At 38.8% G+C, this 26,689-nt stretch overlaps 2 protein-coding genes across 4 annotated transcripts in view; both read right to left on the reverse strand.

The window, feature by feature from the left end:
- The window catches only part of HGD (homogentisate 1,2-dioxygenase), a 39,373-nt gene extending 30,778 nt beyond the window's left edge, over positions 1–8,595 (reverse strand). Inside the window, exons 1-2 of one of the 2 annotated variants that reach the window (XM_063294604.1) lie at positions 8,093–8,595; positions 893–964 (exon numbers count right to left, since the gene is read on the reverse strand). In XM_063294604.1, coding sequence (XP_063150674.1) covers positions 893–964; positions 8,093–8,140 — 120 coding nt within the window. In that variant the 5' untranslated portion in view covers positions 8,141–8,595. Of the gene's footprint in view, positions 1–892; positions 1,471–8,092 lie in introns of those variants that run through there. The other variant, XM_063294602.1, reaches the window with a different exon arrangement.
- A 1,057-nt stretch (positions 8,596–9,652) lies between these two features.
- On the reverse strand, positions 9,653–26,530 carry RABL3 (RAB, member of RAS oncogene family like 3). 2 transcript variants are annotated; one of them, XM_063294606.1, is made up of 8 exons: positions 26,475–26,530; positions 24,720–24,811; positions 22,904–23,033; positions 21,623–21,737; positions 19,581–19,731; positions 15,653–15,724; positions 11,361–11,399; positions 9,653–10,212 (listed from the first exon to the last, which is right to left on the reverse strand). In XM_063294606.1, the coding sequence occupies exons 1-8, from the start codon at positions 26,518–26,520 to the stop codon at positions 10,147–10,149; spliced, it is 711 nt and encodes a 236-aa protein (XP_063150676.1). In that variant the 5' UTR covers positions 26,521–26,530; the 3' UTR covers positions 9,653–10,146. The 2 variants fall into 2 exon arrangements, with proteins under 2 accessions (XP_063150676.1, XP_063150677.1); XM_063294607.1 differs by lacking the exons at positions 9,653–10,212; positions 11,361–11,399; positions 15,653–15,724 and adding an exon at positions 18,383–18,490.
- Between the last annotated feature and the right edge of the window lie 159 nt (positions 26,531–26,689).

Genomic DNA, 26,689 nt, shown 5'->3' on the forward strand with positions numbered 1-26,689 from the left:
GAAAAATGCAGTTTCTGTCCTGAGCTTTATGAACAAGGACGATGAGCCAGTCTGGCTTTAGCTGAGTATAATCCAATTTTGCTCTGCTTGTAAATTTTATTTTATTTTTTTATTTGATTTATCCAATTTGTCCCCGCCCATCTCCTCCCATCAGGGGACTCTGGGCAGTTGTAAATAACATAAAGATAACTTAAGATAGCTATGGTTTTGGAGAGCAGCCCCTGAAAATAAATACCTTTGTACTTAGAGGTGAAAAACGACTTGCAAAAGCTAAGTATATGTTACACTCATGAAAAGAGTAGCTTCCTCAACACTTTCTGTTTTACAGAAAGAAGGGAGAGATTTGAATCTGTACTGAGTTCAGTTCTCTGAAGGAGGCAGATGACCTCAGAGGTGGTTGTTTGAGGAAGCTTCTCCTGCTGGGCAAAATCACGGAAACATCTATCTTCTTCAAGCAGAAAGAAGTGGGCAGAAAGTCTCAGGAAGGGAGGTGGCCCTGCTTGAGTCTGTCTAGGTAGGATGAGCTCCCTGGTAAAGCAGACTTTTCCATCCCTGTGACAGGCAAGGAGAAATCTTGCCATTCTGAGTTCCAGGTATCTTCCTTTCATAGGATTACTTTGCTAGAAACAAAGGAGCTAACTCCAATTTTTTACTGATGACTCAATATGTTTCAGACAAAATCCATTGACAAGGAGACTGATACATTCTTCCACTTATTGTGGCACTTGTGTTGGCACTTGCCACTCTTTTTGTTTGCCTATCCCCTATATGTGGTTTTTGTCACAGAGTGACATCTCTTAAATCTTGCCTTCTGACATCATGTAGCTTGCTAGGCCAGGCTGAACAACTCTCTGGTCTTTGGGTCAAGTCCACTTCCCCATATTTTAAATACCTGTCCTTCTGGTAAGGCTCCAGGGCAGCGTGGATCTTCAGAGCTGAATTCATTACCAAATCCTGACATGTACTGCAAAACAAAAGGACACTTCATACTAAAAGTTTTCCTACCTTGTTGAAAAGTTAGATTTAATTTTTGCCCTTTCAGGCTTATCATTAGGCAGACATGTCAGCTTCGGTCACAAATTGGACTATAGCTGAATTTCTGAATTCAACTCCTCTTGCAGAGTCCTTTCATCTATGCTGGAGGACATGGAAAATAACTATTTCCCTTATCCTCCTACCAGGGTGTGGAGTTTAATGGAGCAACCTCATTCTCTTAACCTACCCTACCCTGATGTCACATGGCTTACAGGACAAGTGGACATCTGGAGCTGGTCTCCACTCTGGAATTTAATCACATACATTATATTCATCGTTTAGTAAATCTGGCTCTGCTTTTCTATCACTGAATTACCTCTAGAGTTAAAAGAGCTATAGAGGTTGCCTATTTCTTAAGAAAGAATCCTATTTCTACAAAACTTTCAGTGCCATATGAGAGAAGTGTAGCCATACTGGAACCAGTAACAGAACGACTGCAGTCAAGAGGTCTGTGTGTTTAGCTGCAATTGTCTGTTAAGGTTTCCCTACTAACAGATTAAGCTACTTTTATACCTAATCATTTGGCCAGGTGAAGGGGTTGCATTTGATTGTCTCCTCTCACGTGCTTCATGCAAAATAGCCTGGGGGGAGGACCTGCCCGGACTTGTTCTTCACTTCTTCTTTTTCTCTCTGCTGGAAATGTAGCTCAGCAAGGCTTGCTCCAAAAAGGGAGCTAGGTCCTTTAAATGTTTTGCTTTTGTTTTTGTTTTCTGTAAATAAATTATTTTTATAGAAATGCTTGGTGTGTGACTTTTTTGACCTCTCCTGGGCTAAAGGCTTTCCCAGCATTCTGCAACAGGTTATGGGCCCAGTAAAACAGCCCAGTAAAACCCAGAGAGAAAAGAGAGATCAACTCCACACCTCATGCACAATTTAAAGGCAGGTAGCAAAGACCTGTGAAGATTTTCTTTGGAGCCACCTGGAGATTTTCCAGCAACTGCCGGTCTGCAGGACAAAGAAGCTAGCTGAGGTGACTTGCAAAAGAAGGAAGAAGCCATGGCTACCTCCCAGCCCTCAGCGATGCCTCTGGAGCGCCTATCAGAGACCAACTATTTGAATTGGGCCCTGAAGATGGAGATGTATCTTCGCAGAGAGAATCTTTGGCTGCCAATTGGTGAGCAAACCCCCCAAAATCCCAGTGCTGAATGGCTGAGACAGGATGAGCGGGCTAGAGCCACCATTATCTTGGGAGTTGAGGACAATCAGCTAGTCCACGTGCGAGGCATGCAGTCTGCAAAGCAACTTTGGGACGCTTTGAGAGACTTATATGTAAAGGCAACAGCAGGGAGTAAAGTTACTCTGACGAAAAAGCTGTACAGAGCCTACCTTGCAGAAGGAGAAAGCCTTCCTGAGCACCTGCATTATATTCAGCAGCTGTTTGTTGAGTTGCAGGAGAGAGGAATGGAATTTACACCTCTCACAAAATCCTATATCCTCCTGTCCTCACTAAATGAAACGTGGGACACGCTGATTTGTACCCTGGAGGCTATGCCTGAAACAGACCTCACCCCATCGTATGTTACACAGCGCTTACTCGCTGAATGGGAGAAGAGAGAGGAAAGATCCCCCCCCATCTTTTTTGGAAAGCTGCAAGACCAGAAAACGAGGGAAAAGAAGGGAAAGGAACCTGAGGCCACAGCACTAGCAAGCCAGCGATGCTTCACTTGTGGTTCAGCTGGACATTTGCAAAGAGACTGTGCCATGAGACCCAAGAGTAGAAAGACAGAGCAGAAGAACACAAGGGCAACACAGAAGAAGGCTCTTCAGACAACCCAAATTGCACAGGTTGCTGAGAAGGGTAATTCTGATGTATGGGTGTTAGATTCTGGGGCCAGTTGTCATTTATGTAATTGTAAAAGCTCTTTTGTGTCACTGTCTAAAACTGAAAGACAAAGTGTATCTTTGGCTGATGGGTCTGTGACCAAAATTATGGGACAAGGTGACTTGTATTTATCCTGCTTAGGAGAAACTGTAAAAGGTGTGTTGTATGTGCCAAATTTACAATCAAACCTTTTATCTGTGGCACAATTGGCTGCAACAGGGTATATCATAACATTTAAGAAAAATGGTTGTGAGATACATAAAAATGGGAAATTGTGTGCTACTGGTATGTTAAAAGACTCCTTGTACATTGTGCAAAATGCAAGGAAGCCAAGCTGCAAGGCTGCAGTTGGCAACACTCCATATCATGACCAATGTGTACACCTGATGCACAGGAGATTTGGTCATGCTAATATCAAGTATATAGCACAAATGTCACAGCTGTGTGCTGACCTAAAGATAAAACCCTGTGATAAATACTTAGATTGTGTAGTTTGCAAAGAATGCAAAACACTAAAAGCTCCTGTGAGTAAGCACAGTGACAGAGTTACAACTAGACCTTTGGAAATTGTACACTCTGATATTATTGGTCCTTTTGCTCCAAGTCTTGGACAAGCAAGGTATGCAATGACCATCATTGATGATTTCTCAAGATACACATTTATCTACATCTTAAAACATAAAGAGGAGGCATTTGAGAAATTTAAAGGTTTTGTGACATGGGCAAATGGAAAATTCCCTAGGCCTGTATCTGCACTCCAATGTGATAGAGGAGGAGAATACCTTTCTCACAAATTCAGAAGGTTCCTAGTGGAAAAAGGGATAGAACAAATTCTTTCTAACCCGTACACCCCTCAGCAAAATGGTGTTGCTGAAAGAAAGGGCAGAACCTTGCAAAATGCGATGGAATGCATGTTAAAAGATTCACGATTATGTTTTACGTTCTGGGGAGAAGCTTTATCGACTGCTTGTTATGTTCAGAACAGGTTGTATAACTCTATGATTCAGGACACTCCATTCCATTTGTTTTATGGTGTGAAACCAAAGGTAAGCCATCTTAGAGTGTTTGGTAGCACTGCATGGGTTCACATTCCAAAACAGCAGAGAAGGAAAGGAGGCCCCACAACAAAGAAAGCCATCTTTGTTGGCTATGAACAAAGCCAGAGGAGCTACAGGTTCATAATGGGAGAGAAATTAATAATTAGCAAAAGTGCTTCTTTTGCTGAACAAAACTGGGGGAGATTAAATTCTAGCTCTCCAGTTGAACTGACCACCACAAGAGAACAGCAAGGACTTGCTGATGGTGATCTTTTGCCTGATGAGGACATTAAACCAGAAAAGCAAACTGAAGATCTGTCTGATGAGACAGATGCTTCTCAGGAAAGTGATAGGAGTCAAAATTTAAGCCCTGTATTACCTCGCAGATCTCAGAGGAGTAATAAAGGCGTTCCTCCATCACGTTTTCAGGCTGAAACAGTAAAGGCTTTTCACATATTCACAGAACCTGAGTCTTTAGAACAAGTGAATGCTTTACCACCTGAGATTGCACAAAATTGGCATTCTGCCATGCAACAGGAATTAGCATCCTTGAAAGAAAATAAAACATGGAAACTGGTAAATCTACCTCCCAATGAACGCTGTCTGGGTTGTAGGTGGGTTTTCAAACTGAAAAGGGATGCTGATGGCAAAATCCAAAAATATAAAGCAAGGTTGGTTGCAAAAGGGTTCACTCAAAGGAAAGATTTAGACTTTGACAAGACTTTTGCACCAGTTACTAAAGGTGAATCAATTAGATTACTGTTAAAAGTTGCTGCACTCAAGGGAATGTCAGTTAACCACTATGACATTCAAACTGCATTTCTCTATGGTGATTTAGACCACAGATTATACATGCAGCAACCCCCTGGCTATGAAAAAGGGGAGAATCTAGTCTGTGAACTGCAGAAGTCAATCTATGGGTTAAAACAAGCTGCTAGATCCTGGAACCAAAAAGTAGATGAAAAACTGCAGAATTTTGGTTTTGAAAAAGGAAAAGCAGATCCCTGTGTATATATGAAGAAGGACAAACAAGGCTGTATGTATCTGTGCATTTATGTTGATGATTTGCTGCTATTCACATCAACAGAAAAACAAAGGCTTGATTTTGAAGCCTGCATAAAAAGCCATTTCATATTAAAAAGCCTTGGAGTTGTGACCAATTACCTAGGTTTGGAAAAACACAGGAAGAAAAATGGTAACTTTCTGTTAAACCAAAGGGGAGATAATGGTAATGTGAATGGAAAGACATATAAAGTCAGAGAAGATTGGTTTGCATCTTAATCTGTAGTGTAAAAAGGGGAGTGTTAAGGTTTCCCTACTAACAGATTAAGCTACTTTTATACCTAATCATTTGGCCAGGTGAAGGGGTTGCATTTGATTGTCTCCTCTCACGTGCTTCATGCAAAATAGCCTGGGGGGAGGACCTGCCCGGACTTGTTCTTCACTTCTTTTTCTCTCTGCTGGAAATGTAGCTCAGCAAGGCTTGCTCCAAAAAGGGAGCTAGGTCCTTTAAATGTTTTGCTTTTGTTTTTGTTTTCTGTAAATAAATTATTTTTATAGAAATGCTTGGTGTGTGACTTTTTTGACCTCTCCTGGGCTAAAGGCTTTCCCAGCATTCTGCAACATTGTCTTCATTCCTGTTGTCTCCTGCCTTATTTAATCTACAGAGTTGCATAGCCTCTTCATTAGAACTGATCAAGAGAGGGTTGGCTAATCTTCAGGTTTTTAAAAATCTAATTGGGAAATAACTTACAGGCTACCTAGATACTTTGAAGAGTAAAATTTGAAACTGAGAAGCTTCCAGCCTGTGGCACGGCAGTCTTGGCAGTGCTATCTACTCCTTCATCCACTGACAGGAAGGATGAAAACATAGTATCTTATCTTAAAGAAATGAATAAAAACATGACTGTGGATTTAGATGAATATCCCTTTGGCCTGTCCACCTCTTACTGATCCAGTCCTCCCTCCCTCTCCGCCAACACTGCTGTTACTACCACCAAAGTCCCAGCATAGCAGATCTACCTTATCTGAAGTCTGCTAAACTGAGGTCTGTTAAATGAAGTTGTTTGCTGTATGTAAGGTATCCAAGTTATAGATTCAGAGTAAACTGATTTTAAGCAAACTGGTCCTGGAAATTAGTAACAGATTTGGGTAGATAAGTTAAGCTGAGTACTGTATTTGGAGCAAAATTAGTACTTTATAAAATGTTTTGCCATAACTTATACTATGGTATAGTATACATACAGTCCTGAAATGTATTTTGGGAACTTAATGCACTGTTTTGAAATTTATTTGGGGAAATTCTCCCCTTGTTTTTCAATCAGAATGTTTCAATTGTCTGTTGAAGTTTTAATTTTTAAGATTTAGGCTTTTATCATAAGGCCTGTCATTCCCACATTTTGGAATTGCATTTTTGAGAGCTTTAATAAGTTGGAATGTGATCAATTAATTTGTCTAGAATGGATTTTTCCCTCCTAATATTACCTACAAAAGAGGCATGGCATGCACTAGCACATTAGTTTCAGTTTGATCATTATTATTGTAAATGAACATTATGGAAAATTGAAACTTGAAAACAGTAAGGCAATCCTTTCATTGGAGAACCTGGGTGGATACCTTAGATCAATTAATAGCATTAGCCGATCATTTGGCAGAAAGCTGCCAAAAATGTATAGACTGGCAATGCCCTCAATTAAAATACAGTTTGATAACTAGATATGGCCAGCAGCCCTTAATAGTATTAAAGGATTTAATATGTTCTGTACACAATAACCCAATAATGATTACTTACTAAAAAAAAAGGTTCCTCCAACACATAAATTAGAAGTCCAAGATTATAAGAAGGCATTGAGTAAAGAACTACGGTGTCTTGATTCATGAACATAAATGGAAGACCACTTAGGCATGTTTAGTGCTCCTATAGCACTAAATTTGTAATTCCACAAAATTAGTAAAAATGAAAGAAATGACATTTAATAGGTGTTAACTGTACTTCTTATCAATTAAAATGGTAGAAAGAAAGGAAGAGGCTTTACAGAGGGGATTTAAATGAGGATTTTTCAAGTGAAGTGTCAGATGGGTTAACCCTAGTTAGACTGATGGATCACCAGTTCTAGAACGCTCTTTCAGAAATAATGAAACCACCACCAGCAGGAAAAATTCAATTCCCCCAGCTGCAGTGACAAAATATATTAATTACATGCAATTAATACATCTGGCTTGCTTGACAGGCTGGCTGAGAAATAACCCTTCTATTATTCTCTAAAGCATGGATTTTGTCTGGAATGGTCAGAACATAATTTATGTCTTAGTGAACCAATGATTTCTAGTTCTATATAACAAATTAAAGTTAGCATTCCAAATAGTTTTCTGATAGATAGCTATAACAAATAATGGAATGAGGTACTTATTCAAATTCTGTGTCTTATTTATGATTGTTATAAACCGCCCAGAGTCCCCCAACGGGAGGAGATGGGCAGGGATAAATTAGATAAATAAATAAATAAAAATAAATTGCATCAGACCCTCCTGGTGAAATGGATTGGTTTGATTCATATGGAAATCATTATTCTAAGCTGTTTTGAATTACTTCTAAATGTTAAGAAGCCCATAAGAGTATGACACTGAATAATACTTCCTAAATATTCTTCTCATTTGTCTAACACATTCAATCTCATTTTAAAATGGCCCCTTTAAAAAGGGAAAGGTACTGTAATTCCTGTTTCCCAAAATTTACTAGATTCAGATCTACAGTTTAAACATGTTAAAAATCTAGTCTAAGTACATGCCAATTAGACACACAACAATCTGAATTTGAAAAGGAATTACAAAGAATGACTGAAGTTTTAAATACATAGGGTTTTAAGTGAACAGTGCAAAATCCCCTCACTCCAAGCTAATGACCCCATGGGCATCAGGAATCAAAGCTCAAGCAAATATCTGGTGGTTTCTGCCTGCTCACAGAAAGCATTTGCATCTGCAGCAAGGGTTCCCTTTGGGGGGAGATGGGCGGTAGCAAAATTTGATAGATAGATAGATAGTAGATAGATAGATAGTAGATAGATAAATGTGATTTCCCCAGTTCATCCCAGAAAGGATGAAAGGATTCTAGAACTCTACTGTTTACTGAATGGGAATGAGGAAATTCTGAAATCTTTTAGTCAAAGCAATAGGATCCAGATTTTCAGTGCTAACTTACCTTCAACTCTCTTACTTCTTCCATGTTTCTTGTCTTTCCTGAGGCCATTGCAAAAACTAAGTTTGTTTGGTCAAACAACTGCTAAAATGGTTTCCAAAATGGTTTTCTTTTAGCAGCAACTGAAGAAAGTTAAGATAGTGTGATGGCAACCAATCTGTTCTGCAAGTGAGAAAGTCCAAGAGAGATTTCAAACTATTTACTCAGTTGAGCCTGGGTTTAATGAGAAACAGGCTTCTCTTCTGGAACCAATGGAGAGATTTTTGCAAATCAACAACCAGGAAAAAAGGGGGAGGAAAAATCTGGCTCGTTTTTGTCATCTTACTTCAGAGAATGTTAGCATGGAACACTGACATGAGTGAAAAACAGCATTTCTGCTCTTAATCCTTCAAAACTACCACTCAGAACAAGGAGCAAGGAATGTCTAAGCACTGCAGAACCTTCTGTCACTCATTCCCACTCCACATGAAAACGAAATAAACTTTCACAACACTTCATGTTCTTCCTTCATGTCACGTGCATTTGTCTAGGCATTAAAATGCAGTTTGGAGGGAGAGGAGACCTGGAAAGATATTAAAGTCTCTTTTATTTATAAAAGTCCTGCTAGAGACGCTGAAATCAGGGAGGCAGAGTAAGGCAAGAGATCCTGAAGGGACTGCCCACAACTTCAGTAGAGGTAGGAAAAAACTGACTGGCAGGTCAGAGCAAATGCTAAGGAACTATCATGGCTGATATTAGCCTCATTTTAAAAAACATTTTTTTATCTTTTATTAATAACTCAATGCTCAAGTAATGGACAAATTGCTTTCAGCTAGTATTACATTAATTTCCACAAAATGGGTATTTCACAAAGGGCTAGCATCCATCTTAGAGACCTTCTGGAGAAATTAAGATGGTGACTGCTGCCATTTAACCCAAGATCTGTTTCAGCTATCCACCCCAGCTGTGGTCTGCCATGTTACCGCTGCCAACAACACGAAAGGTATCACTGCTACTCATCTTCAGGCCTCTACATCAGTTGGCAAATTGGACAATCTTTTTTTTTTAATCTTTATTCTGGGTCAGCATGCTGGCATCCTCATCTTCATAATACGATTATTCCTTTGGGCTTCTGCTCAGGGTATATTCACAAGTGCTAACAGCTATAATGGCTGTATAATGCTTCACATTCACTTTCCAAACTGTGCTTTGGAGAAGGCAAGTGCAGGGCCTGTCTGCATTCTTTAAAGCGGCAGCATCTTTTCCCTGGGTCACATGGCAGCTGCTAAGGAATAGCCGCAATTGCACTCAATTGCAGGCTCCCGTAGAATCTGAAGCGCTGCACACCCCTTAAGAATACACAAACTTTCGGACTCTCCCTAACTGGATGGCAACATTTGATTGTGTTAAAATGCAGAGGATACTACTGAACAGGAACACAAAATGTCTGTGGCCACTAATGTATACCACCTCACTGAGCTGGTTTGTTTTCCTTCTTCCCCAAATTCTCTTGGTACATTTTGACTACATAATTGATGGCACTTAGAAAATTGTATGAGAAATAAAATATGCCGTTAAACATGGTTATTTTTAAAGTTCTGAACGGTATCATTTATTCACAAGCTTGTTTTGTCAATACTATTCCTTCACCTTTGAGCCATTCATTATTATTCACAGATACTTTCTGTGAGGTCCCTTAGCACTGATTGCTATCAGTGACATAGCATCTGCTGGACTAAACGGGAATGTTGATAGTATAACCGCTGTAGAATCTCGTTCCTACCCTCCCACTCATTATTGTCAATTTGTTAAGAGCAAATAAATAATAATGAACAAAAATGTAATATGAGATAGCATACTCTACACCAAAGCTTGATACTCCGTTTATTCCTGGCATTGTGAATTGCAGCTTCTCTCTAAAGACATCTAGGAAGACACAGTTCGGTACATTTTCGCAAGTATTTGCATTGTCCATGTGCTTGGGAGGGAATCTGATTTTGCTTAGCACCAGATTGCTGCATTCAAAGCAAGGCAATTCATTTCATTGTTCCACACTCCATAGATGGCACAGCAAAGGATTAGTCGTAGTGAAAACTCTTTACAAAGCCACCTCCCATTCTCTTTTTTTCTGAGAAGCTAGGAATCTGTAGACAGATAAAAATGTTTATATTAGAATTCATAATAATTGTTATTAAAATGTTGTATAACTTATAAAAATTAGGCCTTTACAAATCATTGAACAAACAAAGCATCCCTCTGGATCTACTCATTAAGGCTGTGAAGTATCCACTGCTTCAAGATCCTCCTGCAATATTCTGGACATACGTTTGCATAGAACAGTATTACAAAATGAAAGAAAATCAATCAAAAGACAGGTACTAGGGAGAGCTAGTTATTGGGAAAAGTAGTATATAAAATATACTTATAACCTGTGACCGTTGGAGCACATAGGAGCCACCACGGAGAAGGCCCTATGTTTTCCATGCTGCAATCCACCAGTTGCAGCATGGAAAACATTACCTCTACCCAAGATCACAGATGCTTGAAATCTGAAGATTTTCTTTCAGGGCAATCTGGTCCTAGATTCTTCAGGGCTGCCTCAGCAGCACCCCGGCAGCCAGCCAGTGCACATCTTTTAGCACAGGTCTGATCTGTGAGAACTTTCTAGATCACTACCAAACACACAGATTGCATCAAAGTAATCTAACTTGAAGTTCCCAAAGCAGCTTTTACTGAGATAAAACATTCCATGTTCGACATAGGCACCTCTGCTATGGCCACCTTAGATAGTAATACCTTGTCCTAGTCAGAGGCCCAAAGCAACCATCATGAATCGGAAGGAACCCAAGAATAAGATGTGTGTCTTCAAATACCTACAGCTGGATCATTACATTGTCTAAACTGCCTTGTCGCAAAAGATACTCGGGCAGGCACATATTTAGCTCCAGATCACCAGCAGTCAAGCCATTTTCCACTCATTCAGAAGCAATCAGTGGCCCGTTGTATCTCATCAGTCTACAGTGAGACTATGTACCGTACTTGACAAGAACACCAGCTCCAGCCACTGAGATATCAACCACTTTCTTCAGAAAGCTGTTCAACTGACAGTGGTAATCTGTCTCAAAAGTAATCTGTGCCTGCACAGCCAATCTGTCTTTCCATCCATTCCCTCTCCCACCTCACAGTAAGTTAAATCCTACATCAGTCTAGCCACTTTATGCATCTGATGAAGCTTTTAAATATAAGCTCAACTCACGTTATTTATAAAATAAAAAGGAGAAAGAACATATACCTGATTGCCATCTCTTATGTAGTATCTCTTCTCTATAACCTGAAACACAATAAAATGGAATAGTCTAGTCAACATGATCTATATGCAATACTGTGTCATGCGGGAGATAGAAATTTGCTTTCTAAGAACTGAGTTTCTAAGCTATATGTGGGTGTGTGAGCAAGGGAGGTTACATTTGTGTGCAGATGGAAGGGAGAGGAGAACAATGCCCTCTTGGTGAATCTGTGGAAATGGCAGGCACAGGGGAAGCAGGAGGTGATTCAGAGGTGCAAGCAGCTGGAAACAGGTCATCAGAAAGACAGAGCCCAACAGCCATGACAACTTCTACAGCAGCGCCAACAGCCTGCAGCCAGCCAGCACCGATAGGAACTTTTATCTTTTCCAGCTGGGAAGAGGGAGACACCGAGCTGCCAACAGCAGCTCAGCTGGGCTGAGGTGCCTAGGAAATACTACCCAGCAGTCAAAGCAGCCAAACCTCGGTGCTGAAGGGTTGCAGATCTTAGACTGAGGAGAAAATGACCTCAGTTTCTGCACTCCACAACTAGGAGAGCAGCTAAGCCCTGATAATTAAGACAGGCATGGATGATTCAAGCCTGCCAGAAGAGAAAAAGGGAGAGAGAAGAAAAAGTTGTTTATAGAAACTCATGGAAACTACAGTTACAGGCACAGTAAGAAACCCATAGAATAAGAGACATTGTAAATAAGATTTAGAAACAAACTTGTATGGATAAATCCACAGGAAATTAGATGCACAATAAATAACATTTAGAAATAGATCTGAAGAGAGATACTCCCAGTTTTGTTTAAAAGAAATCATTATTTTTACATAACAAATCCACCCTGCAACAAAGGGAGACCAAATTTCATTTCTTGTTTGTAGTCTTACTATTTCCCCAAAAGACCCTGTCATAGTTAAACATGGGTCAGTTCTCATCTTAAATTGGTTCATAATTTTGGGAACATAAGTTTTTCAAACCTTTTCTCAAGTCTTGGTGTTTTCTGTAAGCATGATTCTATATCATGCCAATAACCAACATGGGTGGTTTTGTACACTGAAATTCACATTATATTGCAGCTTGGACTGTAGCAATGAGCCAAAATGCACCATTACATGCATGCCAAACTGAAAGTAAAACTAAGCATCTCAGTTCTAATGATGACACATTCTCTTAAAATGAATAAACCAACCTTCACAGTGAAGACCACGAGGAACATGGATGAATGCTTAGAGTAGCAAAGAACCAGTTACAATAAGAGACCAGATATGTGGCTTCTGTGCACCACATATATAGGAGAATAACAAGATCACCATACAGAGGTGTTCACTGAGCCACATGGCAATGCCAAAAGATGCATCTACTCAGGCATTATAATGGGCAGAAGGAATAACCTTGAGGAAGAGAAGGAAGAGCTGCAACCAAGACAATGGTCAGGGAAAAGAAATCTGAGTCTGGGGCAGAAATGTAATTTGAGAACGTGTCTCAGACATGACCCTCCCTAGTTCTCATGAAGAAAAAGGGAAGGAGGGAGGAGGGAAGCGCATTCAGACTTGCAAAACTCTGTTACCATAACCTTATAATAAAAATAGTATTAGCTTGCGTGTCTTTGTTTTCCAAGTTTGGTCTACCCTGGAGGGCTGACAGGCATAGATATCCAAGCAATAATTCTGAATGAATGTAAAGTAACAGGACCACACAGCAACCTGACAGATATCTTGTAAGGGCACCCTTTGGCAAAAGCAGTAGATGCTGAAGCTGCCCTAGCAGAATAACCTTTTAAGTACAGGTGGATCAGCTGGTAGGCCAAGGTAATGGTGTCAGTCACCTAGCATGAAAGATGATTGGAAACTTGCAGGCCTTGGGCCCATTACAAGAGCTAAACGTTTCTGAAATGGTGAAGTATATTCAGTGCAGAATGTGGGGATACATAGACAATGAAGCACCCATTGCAGGTCAACTGATGACTTAGGAAAAAAGGTTGGCAGAGCAATGCCCTGAGCCTGATGGAAAGCAGTTAGTATCTCTGGCAAAACAGAGACATCTGGTCAGAGTATCACTGTGCCCGATAAGGTGGATCAATAAGAAGGGCACAAAGTTCATGAAGCATAGAAGTAACTAGCAAAAGAAAAATACTTTCAAGGTAAGCAAACATTAAGAAGAATGGGCTTAAGTACTTTAGAAGTCAACTAAGAAAGAACCACTGACGTGCTCCAAGAAGAAATCTGTCTCAGAAATGGGGATACGTGTTACTTAAATTTAACAAAAAATTTAAAACCAAAAGATGAGAAGAACACTGACTAATTCTGGGTAGAAGAGTGAATAGGAAAAAAAAGGCCACAATAAACCTATCTGAACTGGATGGCCTTTCGCAGAAAGCTGAAAGAAACATTTGAAAAAGAAGCCCGCTGAGCATTAAAAGAATGGGGAACAGAAGGCTTTCCAGAGGCATCAAGAACTTCTTGTACAGCAGGTGGCATAAGGTAGGATTTCAGGCTGTCAGGCACATATCCATAACTCTGGATGGAAGATCTGGCTCTGATCTTGTGAGAGTAGATTTTTGTGAAGGGGGAGGTGACCAAAATACCACTTGCTCTCAGGAATAGTTTAGAAGACCAGAACTGCATGCACCACCAAAGAATCATGAGCATGCACTGGGTTTGACTGTAACAGATCTTGGGAAGAGTCCTGGTGAAATGAAAAGAAACAAGACAAGACAAGAAGATGTAGTTAAACACATAAATGGTCAGGAGATGTCCAGAAGGGAGAGTGGAGGCAATGGTGAGATAGGTAGGTGCTCAGAGCAAAAAGAATACTGACAGAGCCCTCACTGAAAGCAGGCAGGAGGAGGGGAACAGGTGTGTGTGCGTGTGCGCGTGTGTGCATATGTGTCTGTGTGTGTCTGAGAGAGTGTTATACTTTCCTCTGACTCCTCAGTCAGGGGCTAAAAGGCCTGATCTGACAAACTGGCAGGCTCAGGGCATACAGAAATTGAACTATGATAGGATTGAGAAGAACCAACTACTAGAATTATAAAGGGATAAGGCTTAAAAGTGTAACAAATAAAAATCACATTCTTGTTCATGTAAGCACCTAATTTATTTTGTATCTATTTTGTAGTAAATTTTATTAGGTTTCAAGAGAAGAATAAAAACTACAGAAAAACAAAAACTACAAAGAAAGAAAAAGTATTTTTATAAATTATTATTATTATGTGTTAAAGTGGAATGATTTATAGAAATAATGTAGTGTTTTGGTGTAATATAGAGTAAGAGATTGATTATGGAAAAATTTTGTATATCCTTGCTGTTAAAATTCAGAAGCCACTTCTTTTTGTAAATTTGAAAAAAAATTCTCTTGTGTATTCTGTATCTATTTTGGTAATAAAGCATTCTTTACCCAGTAAGAGCAGAAAGGGTCTGTCTAGTTTGTCGCTATCCCTAAAAAGAACCTATGACAAGACTGTACAACTTTAATCTCCATGTTCAAGAAAAAATACTGAACAAAAGGGGATGAAGAAAATGCCTTTCCTTGTTAATAAAGAACCCATTTCATCTGAGGGTCTTTGGTATGATCCATATGCTGTGGAGGCACCGCTGCTCTGCTGATGCCTGAATGTGCATGTACTTCCTTGGCATCTTAGGAAAACAATCAACGATACCAGAAGTTTTGCATAGATTCAAGCAGTCAAAGTAAGATATTCTGCACTGAAAATGCCAACTGTGATAGTGGAATCATGGGAACTGTCAGGTTGACTGACTGAAGGAAGCTTTGAAATATAGGCTACTGATAGCAGAAAACAACCCTGATAATGGCTGATCTTATTAATAGCAAGTTCATCTTTAAAAGCTTCAAAAATGGAGGCTAGTTTTGCTTTTACAAAATCTGAGTAGCCCTGATGTTTCCATTGGCACTAAAATAAATGTAACAACCTTAATCTGAGTTATGTTCTTGATATAATTCTACAGCCCTGATGTTGATAAAGGGTAAGAAAGAAGTTCACAGGAAGATATAACTTCTCTAAGTGCAGTTCAAACAATCTGGGTTGAGACAGTAAAGCAGAGGGCTCAAGGCTACAGACAGGCAAATTTAGGTAAAGCACAAAATTGGGGGAATTGTGCTGGACCCCTACAATTTCTACTTCCTCAAGAGGCTGCTTAAACCTAGCCTTGCACTCTGAGAAGTCTGTGCAGCCTAAGCTTATGCAATAAGACCTGTATAATTTAGATCAGGTTACAGAAGTCTTTCATTCCATATTCTGTCACTTGAGAAGAATAAGGTAATTAAAAAGCTTACCTTATCAAAGAATCTGCTGAGCTTGACAGCATTGGAAGAACCTGCAGCCAGGTAACGAGGACTTGTACAATCCTGAAAGACCAAAAATTTAATTTTCTCCTGGGACTCATTGATAGATATCCCTAAAAAGCAGTAATTCAGTAATCCTTTATTATTACGGTCACAGACCAGAATTATAAATAAAAAAAGAAAACGAAGTCACTGAAAGGCATTAAGATACATTGAAAATACATTAAATAAAATGAACAAAACATGATAATATATTTACAAATTGGTAAAATCATCAATGGGCAGTCGAGGTCTGCCTAATTTGCAGACAGTATAGCAAAATTTAGCTACGCTCAGGGAAACTAAATCATTCTGATCAGATAGCAACAACTGAACATAAAAAAGATCAGAATTTCCTGGATATTTTATCAAATGAGGAGTTATTGAATGGGTTCGTGAATCCTTATAGAATATAGAATTAATATCTTAATTAATACCTTCTATAATCCTTATAGAATTAATATAGAATCCCTAAAAAGCATAGAGGAGTTTTGAAGTGTGAGATACAAGCATGCGTTCAAACCAAGTTGCTGCTGCACTACCTGCATGGCAGGCATTTCTCACAAAATACTTTTTCCAATATGGGTAATTTGCTCTAGGAAAGGCAAGGATCAATATTTTTTCCTACAAGCCAGAAATAACATAAAAAAAAAACTTTGGGGGGGGAGACCTATGCAGAATACCCCGCCCTTTTAAACTACTCAAGAAGAACATATCGACCTATTGCCTTCAGATAATTAAAGAGAACTTATCAAACAGCTGCCATTAGTTCCCAAATATTTGAATCTCTGGATATTTTTTAAGAAATGAAACTCTATGTTTCTCTAGCTTGCTGTATTAAATTAACTAGAGAATACTGACTTTCCTAAAACTTCAATCCTGTTTTAACTTTCATTCTCAACTAGCAGCTCTTCATAACTAAAATATAAGAATCCTTCCTTAATTATTTTTTTACCCTTGGCACTTTCATTTGTGCATTCATTCCACCAAATACAAGGTGAAGCAAAATGTTACTCTCACACCCAAGGGTATTAGTCTTTCTCCCAACAGAAATAATCAGCATTCTTTCCTTTGGCAGCTTACTGCATCTACCATATTGCAACCTCCTGCTGTACTGATACCTGATTTTGTACATCATTAGTCAGTCGCAATCAATAAACTTGCTGCCCCAGAAGACAGTAAACCTGAACCCTCCACCCCAGAATTACTTATCAAAGACGGAGCAAGTGCACCTATATACCACCATGTATGTGACACACTTATTTAGGCATGTGCTATCAATGAACACCCTTCACCCAGACAGCCAACGTGGTACAGTGGTTAAGGTTTCGGACTAGGAGTGGTAAGTCCCAGGTTCTAATCCTCCCTCAGCCATGGAAGCTCCCTGGGCGCCTTGGGCCAGCGCCAGTCATTCTCTCTGAGACAAACCTGTCACAAAGTGTGGTTGTTATAGAGCAAACTAGGAGGAGGGAGAGCTATATATAGCACCTTAAGTTCCTGAATGAAAGGAGTAATATAAATCAACTAAAGAGTTAACTTTTTGCATATGTGTCTATGGTTAATGCACAACTTTTAAATAGCTATATTACTGTATAAACATGGACACACAACAGTTAAGCATAAGGCCCTCATATGCAACTGTTAAAACTGAAATCTATGATAAGGTCCTTCTTGCTACCACTGAAAACAAGTATCTTTTTGGGGGAGGGGGGAGGGGTTGGTTATTAACAGAAATCCAGACAACTAAATGGTAAGTACTGGAATTCATCTATGGCTTTCTGTTTTTAAAATTTTTAAAAAGCCAAAGAAATTATTCCCATCTCCCTTAAACATATAGTTCCCAACTTTGAGTTCTCTAATGCTATTAGCTTGCTGTTCCAACAATGTATAATAACCAAGGTTGGGAATCCCTGAGCAAAATGTACAAAATATAAGTATAAATGTATGTTTAGATTTCCATGGTAAAAATTATCTAGACTTATAAATAAACCCACAATGAGTGCATTAATATCAATTTTAGTTAATATCAATTTTATTTTTATGTCTTCCTTCTCCCAAAGAAGCTGAGAATGGTATACTAAATAAATAGCAACCTTCAATTAAAACAAAACCGACAATAATAAAACAACATATCTTAAAGCATGGCAACAACAAGGACAGGCATTGACAGTGAGGCCTGAGATTTTAATGTGTTGAAACACATTCAGTGGAAGTCATGTTATAGCCTGGTGTTTACAAGGCTTGGATTTTTTAACCTCCTGGCACACAGCTATAAACATCTTGGGAAAAACTGGGTTTCCTGATTAAAGGGAATTGGTCTATAGGGCAGGGACCATGGTAACGTACTACTTCAGGGTTGTCAAGGTCTTCTGGGCAGTTGTTAGCTACTTTCACCCTCTCTATGCATTAAGTCTTGCATAGTATACACACTCAGAGAGGAAATGGTAGAAAGATGTGGAGGAGATCCTTGGGCCACTGGATGTTCAAGATATCTGAGGCTATGGCTCCCTCTGCAGGGAATTAGAAGACAAATTGGCTCAGCTTATTGTGAGCTGGAAATACAAGTAAGTCTACTAATGGGATCTCAAAACTTGTGATCTTGTGAAAAACCTATGGATGAAGAATTCATTTATTCACTCACACTGCAAGATTTAAAGCTCTGGATGTGTTTGGGAGAAAGATACAGGAGCTGAGACTCTGGCCATTCCAGCATTCTTGAGGTCTGCCTCATAAAGGATTGGGGCTTAATTCTACTTTGGTATGACAAATGTGCTTGGGCTGTATTGTGCTCTGTCACGGAGAAACATGGTAGTACATATTAGAGGTCTGAATTCAGGAAGGGCTAGTCTGATCACTGTTAACCATCAGGAAAATTTATACTGTGTGTGTAGTCCATTGATGTCCAGAGACCCTGAAACATCTAGCCCAGGAAGTCACACACCAAGAAAGCTTACGTTGGTGGTGATTAGGATAAGTGCCAACACTTCCCAGATGAACTCCTACTGTCTAGTGTCTGGGACATTATTATCTGAAGGACTATTTCAGGTGCAAGCTTAATTTTATCATGATGCCCCATTTTCGTATCTTTATGTAGGAGAACGAGTGCTTACTGTGCATAAATTATTTGAGGTGAAGCATGAACTGAGTCCATGCATAATGTCTTGGGACCCTGGAGGCAGATCAGGGTTGACTGTTTGGCATGTGACACTGATCTTAGCTCTTATATCTTTTAAGCCAGACTGGTCTTTTTTGAGAGTCAGAATGTCTCTGAAATCCCCATTCCTTTTAGGCTTCACAAATAAAATTGTTGTAGCACTCTGAGTACTATTCTGCTGGTGGAACTGGTTTTATGGCCTTGACTTTTAGCAGATGATTGATCTAAATCTGGAAATGCTTTTCTGTTGCAACTTGGGAAAAATATAAATATGTCTTGGAATTCTATGGCATAGCCACAGGCAACTGTGAAGCACCAAGTGTCTATGATGAGAGGGATCAGTACTGGATAAATAGACATAAGGTGTCCCCTACTACTGCATCTCTTTACAGAATTGGGAAGGATCAAAGAACTGGCTGGAAAGTTGCTCTGTGGATGTAGGGGCTCCATAATAACACTCTTTGGTCCTGTCTGTTGGAGCAAGGGAAAAAAACAACTTAAGGATCAAAGAACTGGCTGGAAAGTTGCTCTGTGGACGTAGGGGCTCCATAATAACACTCTTTGGTCCTGTCTGTTGGAGCAAGGGAAAAAAACAACTTAAGGGTACCCTCCAGCTGTAATAGAAAACGAGCAGGGTTTATTTCAAGGAAATGTCTTTTCCATGAAATAAGTCCACGGCCAACAACAACATTAATCTGAGCTGATAAAATAAAGGATAACACAAACCAGATTGATTTCTTCTGCACTGAAATCCTCGACCAGAAAAGCAGTTCTGCTCAAGACCTCATTGCGTTTTGTCTCTGGGATTTGGTCTAATTTTGTTCCTATGACAAGCAGTGGAATCTGGTTATCAGCAAACTGTTCCCGATCATAGTCTCTGTGAAGGAAAGTGAAGATATGTAAGTCAATAAAGCAACTCATGAAGGGTTGCAGGTGGCACACTAGCTGCAGCTGCCCAAATACACTCCTTGCCACAGCTGTCACCTAACGATCTGCTCTTTCTCGAGGAATGCAACCCCATCTTTAAGATGCTTCACCTCAATCCCTGAGTCCAAAAGCACTTCCATCATGCCTGGATTTAATTTCAGGATGGTGATCAAGCATGAAAAGTAGAAAGTAACACTGAGGAAGGTGACAAAAATAGCAGCAGCACCCTTCAAATTAGCACAGAAGATATTTTACAGAAAGAATAAGGGAATGTCAACCTATTATTCAATCATTTATTAAACTTATGCCTTGCTTAAGAGCCCTTATATCACAATTTAACACCAACAAAATCTAGGATGGATATGGCAAATGGAAAGTAGAGATAATATAAATGGACAAGGTATGTTTATGAAAATCCAGTGTCAGCCCTTCAAGATAGGCTAGATCAAGAAACAGACATTGCAAGGATTCCAAAAATGCTACTTTATTGTGGTATAGTAACAGAATTTTGAAAGCCTGTCCAAGTTTCTCTTAGTCCCATCTTATACTAAACAAAATCAAGATGTGGTTATTTTGAGTTTCTTTCCCATGCTTCCTTCTACCTCTGGATTGTGTAATCTCTTGATGAAGTCTCTTTTTCATGGATTGCTCCTTCCTTCCCCACTTAATAGCTGTCTCATATCTTCCCTAAGGCTAGTTCTGAATTCGTTTACATCAAGATATAGCATAAGTTCTAGAAAGCTATATATATACTAACTCTGCCATTGCAAAGACATGGGTCTGATTATCTCTGTGCTATAAGTCTGAAATTTAGCTAGTAGAATCCAATTTAGTACAATTCCTTTAAACTACGCAAACACCCAGAAAAAAGCAATCATTTGTACTAGCATTTCACATCCACTTAAAAGATTAAAATAGGTCAAGTTTATTTCAGCTCAAGTTTTCAACATTCTATTGTCATGAGTACTGATAGCAAGCAGGAGGGGGCCTCTATCCAGGGGGGAAAACGCATGCGTAGTACTGAGGAATTAAGCAGCCATTCAAAGAGACACAGATCAGACCCACCTTAGCTTTTGGGGTTTATCTGTCTGGGTTTTCCCCACGCTTCTTCAGTTTGTTAGGATTCTGTTTTATATAGCAGTAATAAACACTAGAGACCTACTCCTCGTCTCAGCGTGATTTCTGACTGTTAGGACATCTATAATCTGATAGTCAGATTATATCAGTGGACTATTTTAGCAATGCTCATATTCTCCTATCTCTGAATCCCCCAGAATCTGGGGAAAAGATCCTGTTCCTGTTATTTTTTAATTATACACTTTTCACTATTAAAATGTATTCAATGTAAAGCTATAAATCATTTTTTTAATGAATTAAGTGTTGAATTCATTTAATAGATACATTCCGACTAGCCGTGAACATTACCCAAAATCTATGTATTTTTCCCCTTCTACTTTGTAAAGTTGAATATATTCAGATGTACTTTTGCTATTAAACTGTGGGTCACTGCTACTCTTTATGCATGAAACACATGCTATGACTTTCACATACCCTTTAAGAGCAGATTTCTAAAGAGAATTTTGCTAATTGATTACTAATCTAGAGGAGGTGGAACATTTTCTTTTGACTGGTGCAGAGACAGAAAATAGCTTACTCTTCAGAAGTGTTACACATTTTTCACATTTTCAGAATCTTACAACATGTCATCCCTCCATGTAATTAACATGGTTATTGCAATGATAGTGGTTGGCTGCACATTTATTTATTTATTTGTTTGTTTTTCAAATTTCTATCTCCACCCATCTCTCCTGAAAAGGGGACTCTATATTCTGTCTACTTACCCATTTGTCACAAGGACACTAGATGGAGTCACATCTCTGTTGAGAGCTTCCAAGGACCATCGATACAAGTTTTGGGAAGATTTTTTGTTGGTTAAATCGTGCACTAAAATTATGCCTAGGTAAGGAAAAGGTCACACATAAAGAATGGATGAAAACGAGAACAAACTGAACCATTCAACAAACCTTTAAAAAAGAGAGAGAGAGAATAAAGATAGGTATATTTCTGGGAGTCTGGAAGAAAACCTGCCATAGGAGAACAGTTGATCAGCGAGGTTAAAAATGACAGAAAATATGTGTGAAGAAAAGAAGGAAAAGGGCATGTAACACAAGGAGCTTCTGAAACTATTTTAGCTACCATTGCTTCAGTAACTAGAGAAAATGAAAAACTAGAGGAAGAACACTTTGGAGCACCAGAAGTAGTGCATAAGCCCTGCATACAGATGGGTAACTGGAGCATCTTGATTTTAGACAAAAAAAGTTTTCAAATATAAATAGCAACCCACTGGCAGAGATGACAATAAAAGAGAACTGAACATAGCAAAAAGGTGTCAGGGGCCTTGGCTTGAGCTGAAATTAGATTCTGGTAATTTTGCTTGGCTTGTTCAAAGTATCAGTAAGAGCTGATAAAGAAAGCCCTCAGTGGATGGATCCTTTCTATATTTCTGTTTGAGTTTATGTATGTAAATTTGAACTTTCTGTAAATCCAGCCATGGATAAGGCTCCTTTTAAAAAAGAACTTTTCAAAGGCTGGCACTAAACAAATCGAATATGGCTCAGTGGAAAAATTAATGGCCATTGTCACTGCCTTAGGAGATTCAGTTTTAGATGAAATCAGCTAAAAAGAAAGAACCAACGCATGAATACACACACACACACACAATATAATGAATATAAATAAAGAATGGCCCACAAACCTTTAACGGATTTATGCTATGGAGCATTTTTCAGACTCTTGCATACTTATCTATGTGGCATCCATACAGATACAGAATAGAAATAAATCCATTAATTTAATCCATTGCAAACTAGAATTTACTGGATTTCAAATAAACATGAATAATTAATATGCCTAGAAAATAGTTCAAGAAAAAAGTTAAACAAATTTGTGAACACTTGCGAATATATGTGGTATCTAGGAAAGTAAAGTGTTTGAATAACTAAATTCAGCCAATAACTGTTCTTTAATGTCAAATTCTTGTTTGCAATATTTAGGGAACACAGTCTGCATAAATCAAACCATGTTCCATAGAATGTAACCGATCTTAAAAGTGCATCCATTACCATTAACTGAATTGTAGAACATAAGACGTGTACTTTTCACACTACTAGCACTGCCTACAGAGCCACCAACATCCCATAATTCAATGAAATAAATCTTCTCCTCTGGAGTTCCTTCTTTGTAGTCATGAATCTGACAATGAGAAACCAAATAGCATAAATAAAATTAAAACAACAATAAATTAAAACCTGCATTACAGGTATGTAACATTCCCTGCATAGTGCAGTACCACTTTAGAACATAATAAAGGTGGGCTAAGGAGTGAGCTAGTTGGATTCAGCGATGAGTTCCTCAGAATGCAGCTTCCCTGGCACATGCATGCTATAGTTACTTTCACGATTTTTTTCCCAAATGGCAATGAAGGTAACATGGTGAAATATTCCTTGTTAGGAAAATTAGGAAATAAGTATTTTCTTGAAGATACTTGCTGTTTTATATTTACTTGTTCTGGTGAAAAAATCCAAACATGATTTCTATAGAAAGTCAGTATCTGCATTTAGCTTTTATGGGGAGAGAGAATGTACACAACGTATGTGTGTGAGATGTATGCACACACAAAACATACACATACACATACAGGCTGCACAAATCATTTGGAGAAGTCATTCAACTGTGGTAGCCCTTTTGCTACCAATTTTGGTGAAAAAAAAAAAAGCCGGCTGGGTGACCTTGGGCCAGTCATTCTCCCTCAGCCCAACTCACCTCACAGGGTTGTTGTTGTGGGGAAAGCAGGAGGGAGGAGAACTAGGTATGTTCCCTGCCTTGAGTTATTTATAAAAAAAATAAGCGTGGGAGATATATATTATATATACTGTATATGTGTGTGTGTGTGTATGAATTAATTAATGTGCAAATGATCTGGGAGAGCCTTCAAAGCAGCTGCACTAAATCTTCAGGAGGATGCAACTACTATGACACTTGTAGGAACTGCAGTTTGCTCACTGGGTTGCTTTGGTCAAACACCGCTCCAAATAGTTCACACAGATCTAATTAATCTTTGTGTGCATGCTCATAGTACAGATAAATTTTAAAAAACTCCACAGTGTCAAAATATAAGCAGACAAAGAATACACTACAACAAAAACTTGCATTACAGGCACAATTCCCTGTTCATTCTTTCCCACTCCTTCTGCCCCCAGAACTCCACTCAACCATTTAGCTTGCAATTTTGTCTTCTGGTCCAGGAATGTTTCAAAATGGATAGTAGCTATTTAGTATTTTCCCCCTAAGAATGATTCTGGGGTCCAGAAACATTCTTTAAAATAAATATGGTTATATATGTCTTGCTTGGAAGTTGCCAGCCAATCAGTATTCTATATAAAACACCATCTTTCAAAGAATCATCTGAACACAGTATTCTCCACAAGAACTATATCAAGGATCACAGAATCAGAATATATTTGCTAAATTCTGGAAATATAATTTTCCCTACTCTTTGGCCCATATCCATCCTTTTTCTACTTTCATTCAATTCCTATCCCGCTCACCTTATGTACATGTACATCTTTTTTACTCAATTTAGTGCATATTTTTGCTAAGATGCAGAAGAAAACAGAGCATCAGTTATAAAAAACACTTGCAAGTCTATGAATATTTAAATACCTCCTCTAGCTCACAACACAACTTCCCTTCTCACCCCCACCTCTGGCTAACGTTAGAGTTATCAATAATGGATACTGCTCATTGATTAAGAGACACCCTTACATCCCAATTATGCTTTACCTCTGCAGTTAAATTTCAGTATTTTTCTGTACCTAAAATATCATAGTATTTCAAACACAATATCACAAAGCATCAGGTGTTTATACTTTCACATACACGGACATCAACTGAGCAGCCCACAGTCCAAGATGGATTTCCCAACATCTGATTGTGACATAATAGGTGAACAAGTGATGATTTTCCCACACCTGTAACAAAATCATAAAATAAAAAAGGTGAACAAAGATTTCTTCTATCATTTTAGTTTTGCTATATAACTGAAATTTAATAGGAATAAACCACCCTATACAGCCCTCAAGAACTGTGAACAATAGAAACAAGTGTAAAAATTAGATTCAACACGCACAAGTTGGATTTTCCAGAAAATTATAGGCTAGATTGTTTTTCATATATTCTCAAATGACTGGATCTGATCTTCCATGTTTGACATACTTATTAAGAGCATTAGAGGAGTATGTCACAACTGATGGCAGCCCCTAGCTGACTGGGCTTATCTTGAAGAAAGCTAAGTAAAGTTGGATGTGGTTAATCCTTGGACAGATCACAAAATCCAAGATCTGTGGATTAGACTGGTAAGTAAAAAAAAAATCTGTGATTGTACCCTATCCCCTTATGTTGTTCTATAACTATAATAAAGATTGATTTGACTTGATAGTCAACATCTCCAAGAGTTGCTGGGAGGCGGGCGGCATATAAATTTAATATATTATTTATCATCATCATCCTGCTTTAGCAGTTCCTGCAATGAGCAAGGGTTGGATTGATGACTTCTGAGATCCCTTCCTACTCTGGGATTCTATGTTCTTGATAGTTTTAACAGGGATGAAAAAGACTAAATGAAATTTAGTAGAGACAAATGCAAAATTTGTCAAAGTTTACTTCACCTAAGTATCAAATACACAGGAGCAGAATGACTTCATATACTAAGTGAGAGATGGGTTTTAATTGCTACTGATGTCAGACTGAGTATGAGTCAGCAGTATTGATACGCCTGCTGAAAATACAAATGCAATTGCAGACTGCATCAATAGACACAGAATAATAGTCTTAAATTACAGGAAGATTGATTCTGGGTGAATGTTAGGAAAACTTCCTAACAGATGGAACTAATTACAATAGGAGATCATAAATTTCAGTTTGCTGAATGAGTTCAAGTGAAGGCTAAATAGCCATCCTTTGGCAATGCTTTAATCTGGATTCTTGTTCTGAGTGGGAGGTTGGACTCAGTGGTCTAAATGGCTCCTTGCAATTCTGGGGTTCTATGTGACCCAGCAGTTACAGATACGTTTTGACATAGCTTAATAATACCCCCTCCTCAAAAACACGGTGGCAGGGACAGATAGCACTCTTAGCAAGGGTAGCTTTCTTTATTGCAAACACACTGCAAGCAAATATATGTTTCTATGATGAATAGAAATGTTTCTGCAACTGCACCTTTGTAGCATGTTAATTCGAGAAACAAATGGATAAAGTAGGTGCGTTCGTAAAAAGATTTTTGAAACGCTTATACCATTGAACGCTATGGCTTCATTTACATACATAGTAGGACAAAGATCTAAAATCATGATTGAACTAAACCGGTTGAGACTGGAAATAGAATATTGATGCGTTAAATATCCACAAACACTTTTTAAAAATCAGGAAAATCCTAGCTGAATTCTCTGTTACAATGTTTCTTGTTTTTGTTTTGTTTTCTGGAAGCCACGTGTTTAAGCAGGAAAAGAATTCCCAAATAACAGCCAGTTTGGAGTCCTACTACATTATTTCCGCCCCTTTCCACCAAAGAGGAAGACCTCGGTTCTGCTTCGTGGAGGATGGCTGCGGTCGCTCCTCGTGCCCTCACCCACTCACCTGAATCACCCAACACAAGCACCTTCACCCTTTCTAAGGCAGCCATTTTTTTCTTCACGGACAACTACCCAAAGAAGCTGCAGACGTGGACCGCCCCTCTATTTTCACCCTTCCTAAAATAGGCCAATCACATATCGATTCGTAGAAGCCTATCTTCTATTGGCTGATCATACACTGATTTCATTCCCATTGGTCCCTAGAGCTGCGGGGGTGAG

Source organism: Candoia aspera, chromosome 2 (genome assembly GCF_035149785.1).
Source record: "Candoia aspera isolate rCanAsp1 chromosome 2, rCanAsp1.hap2, whole genome shotgun sequence".
NCBI classification, from domain to species: domain Eukaryota; kingdom Metazoa; phylum Chordata; class Lepidosauria; order Squamata; family Boidae; genus Candoia; species Candoia aspera.

Excerpts from the sequence above, each read along its gene's own strand:
- RABL3 (XM_063294606.1), bottom strand. The coding sequence starts at position 26,520 with ATGGCTGCCTTAGAAAGGGTGAAGGTGCTTGTGTTGGGTGATTCAG. Across the intron at positions 15,725-19,580 it reads GTGCAGAAGAAATCAATCTG|GATTGTACAAGTCCTCGTTA; the intron begins GTTTGTGTTATC and ends TTGGTCTTTCAG. Across the intron at positions 11,400-15,652 it reads TCAGCAGATTCTTTGATAAG|GTTATAGAGAAGAGATACTA; the intron begins GTAAGCTTTTTA and ends ATTGTGTTTCAG.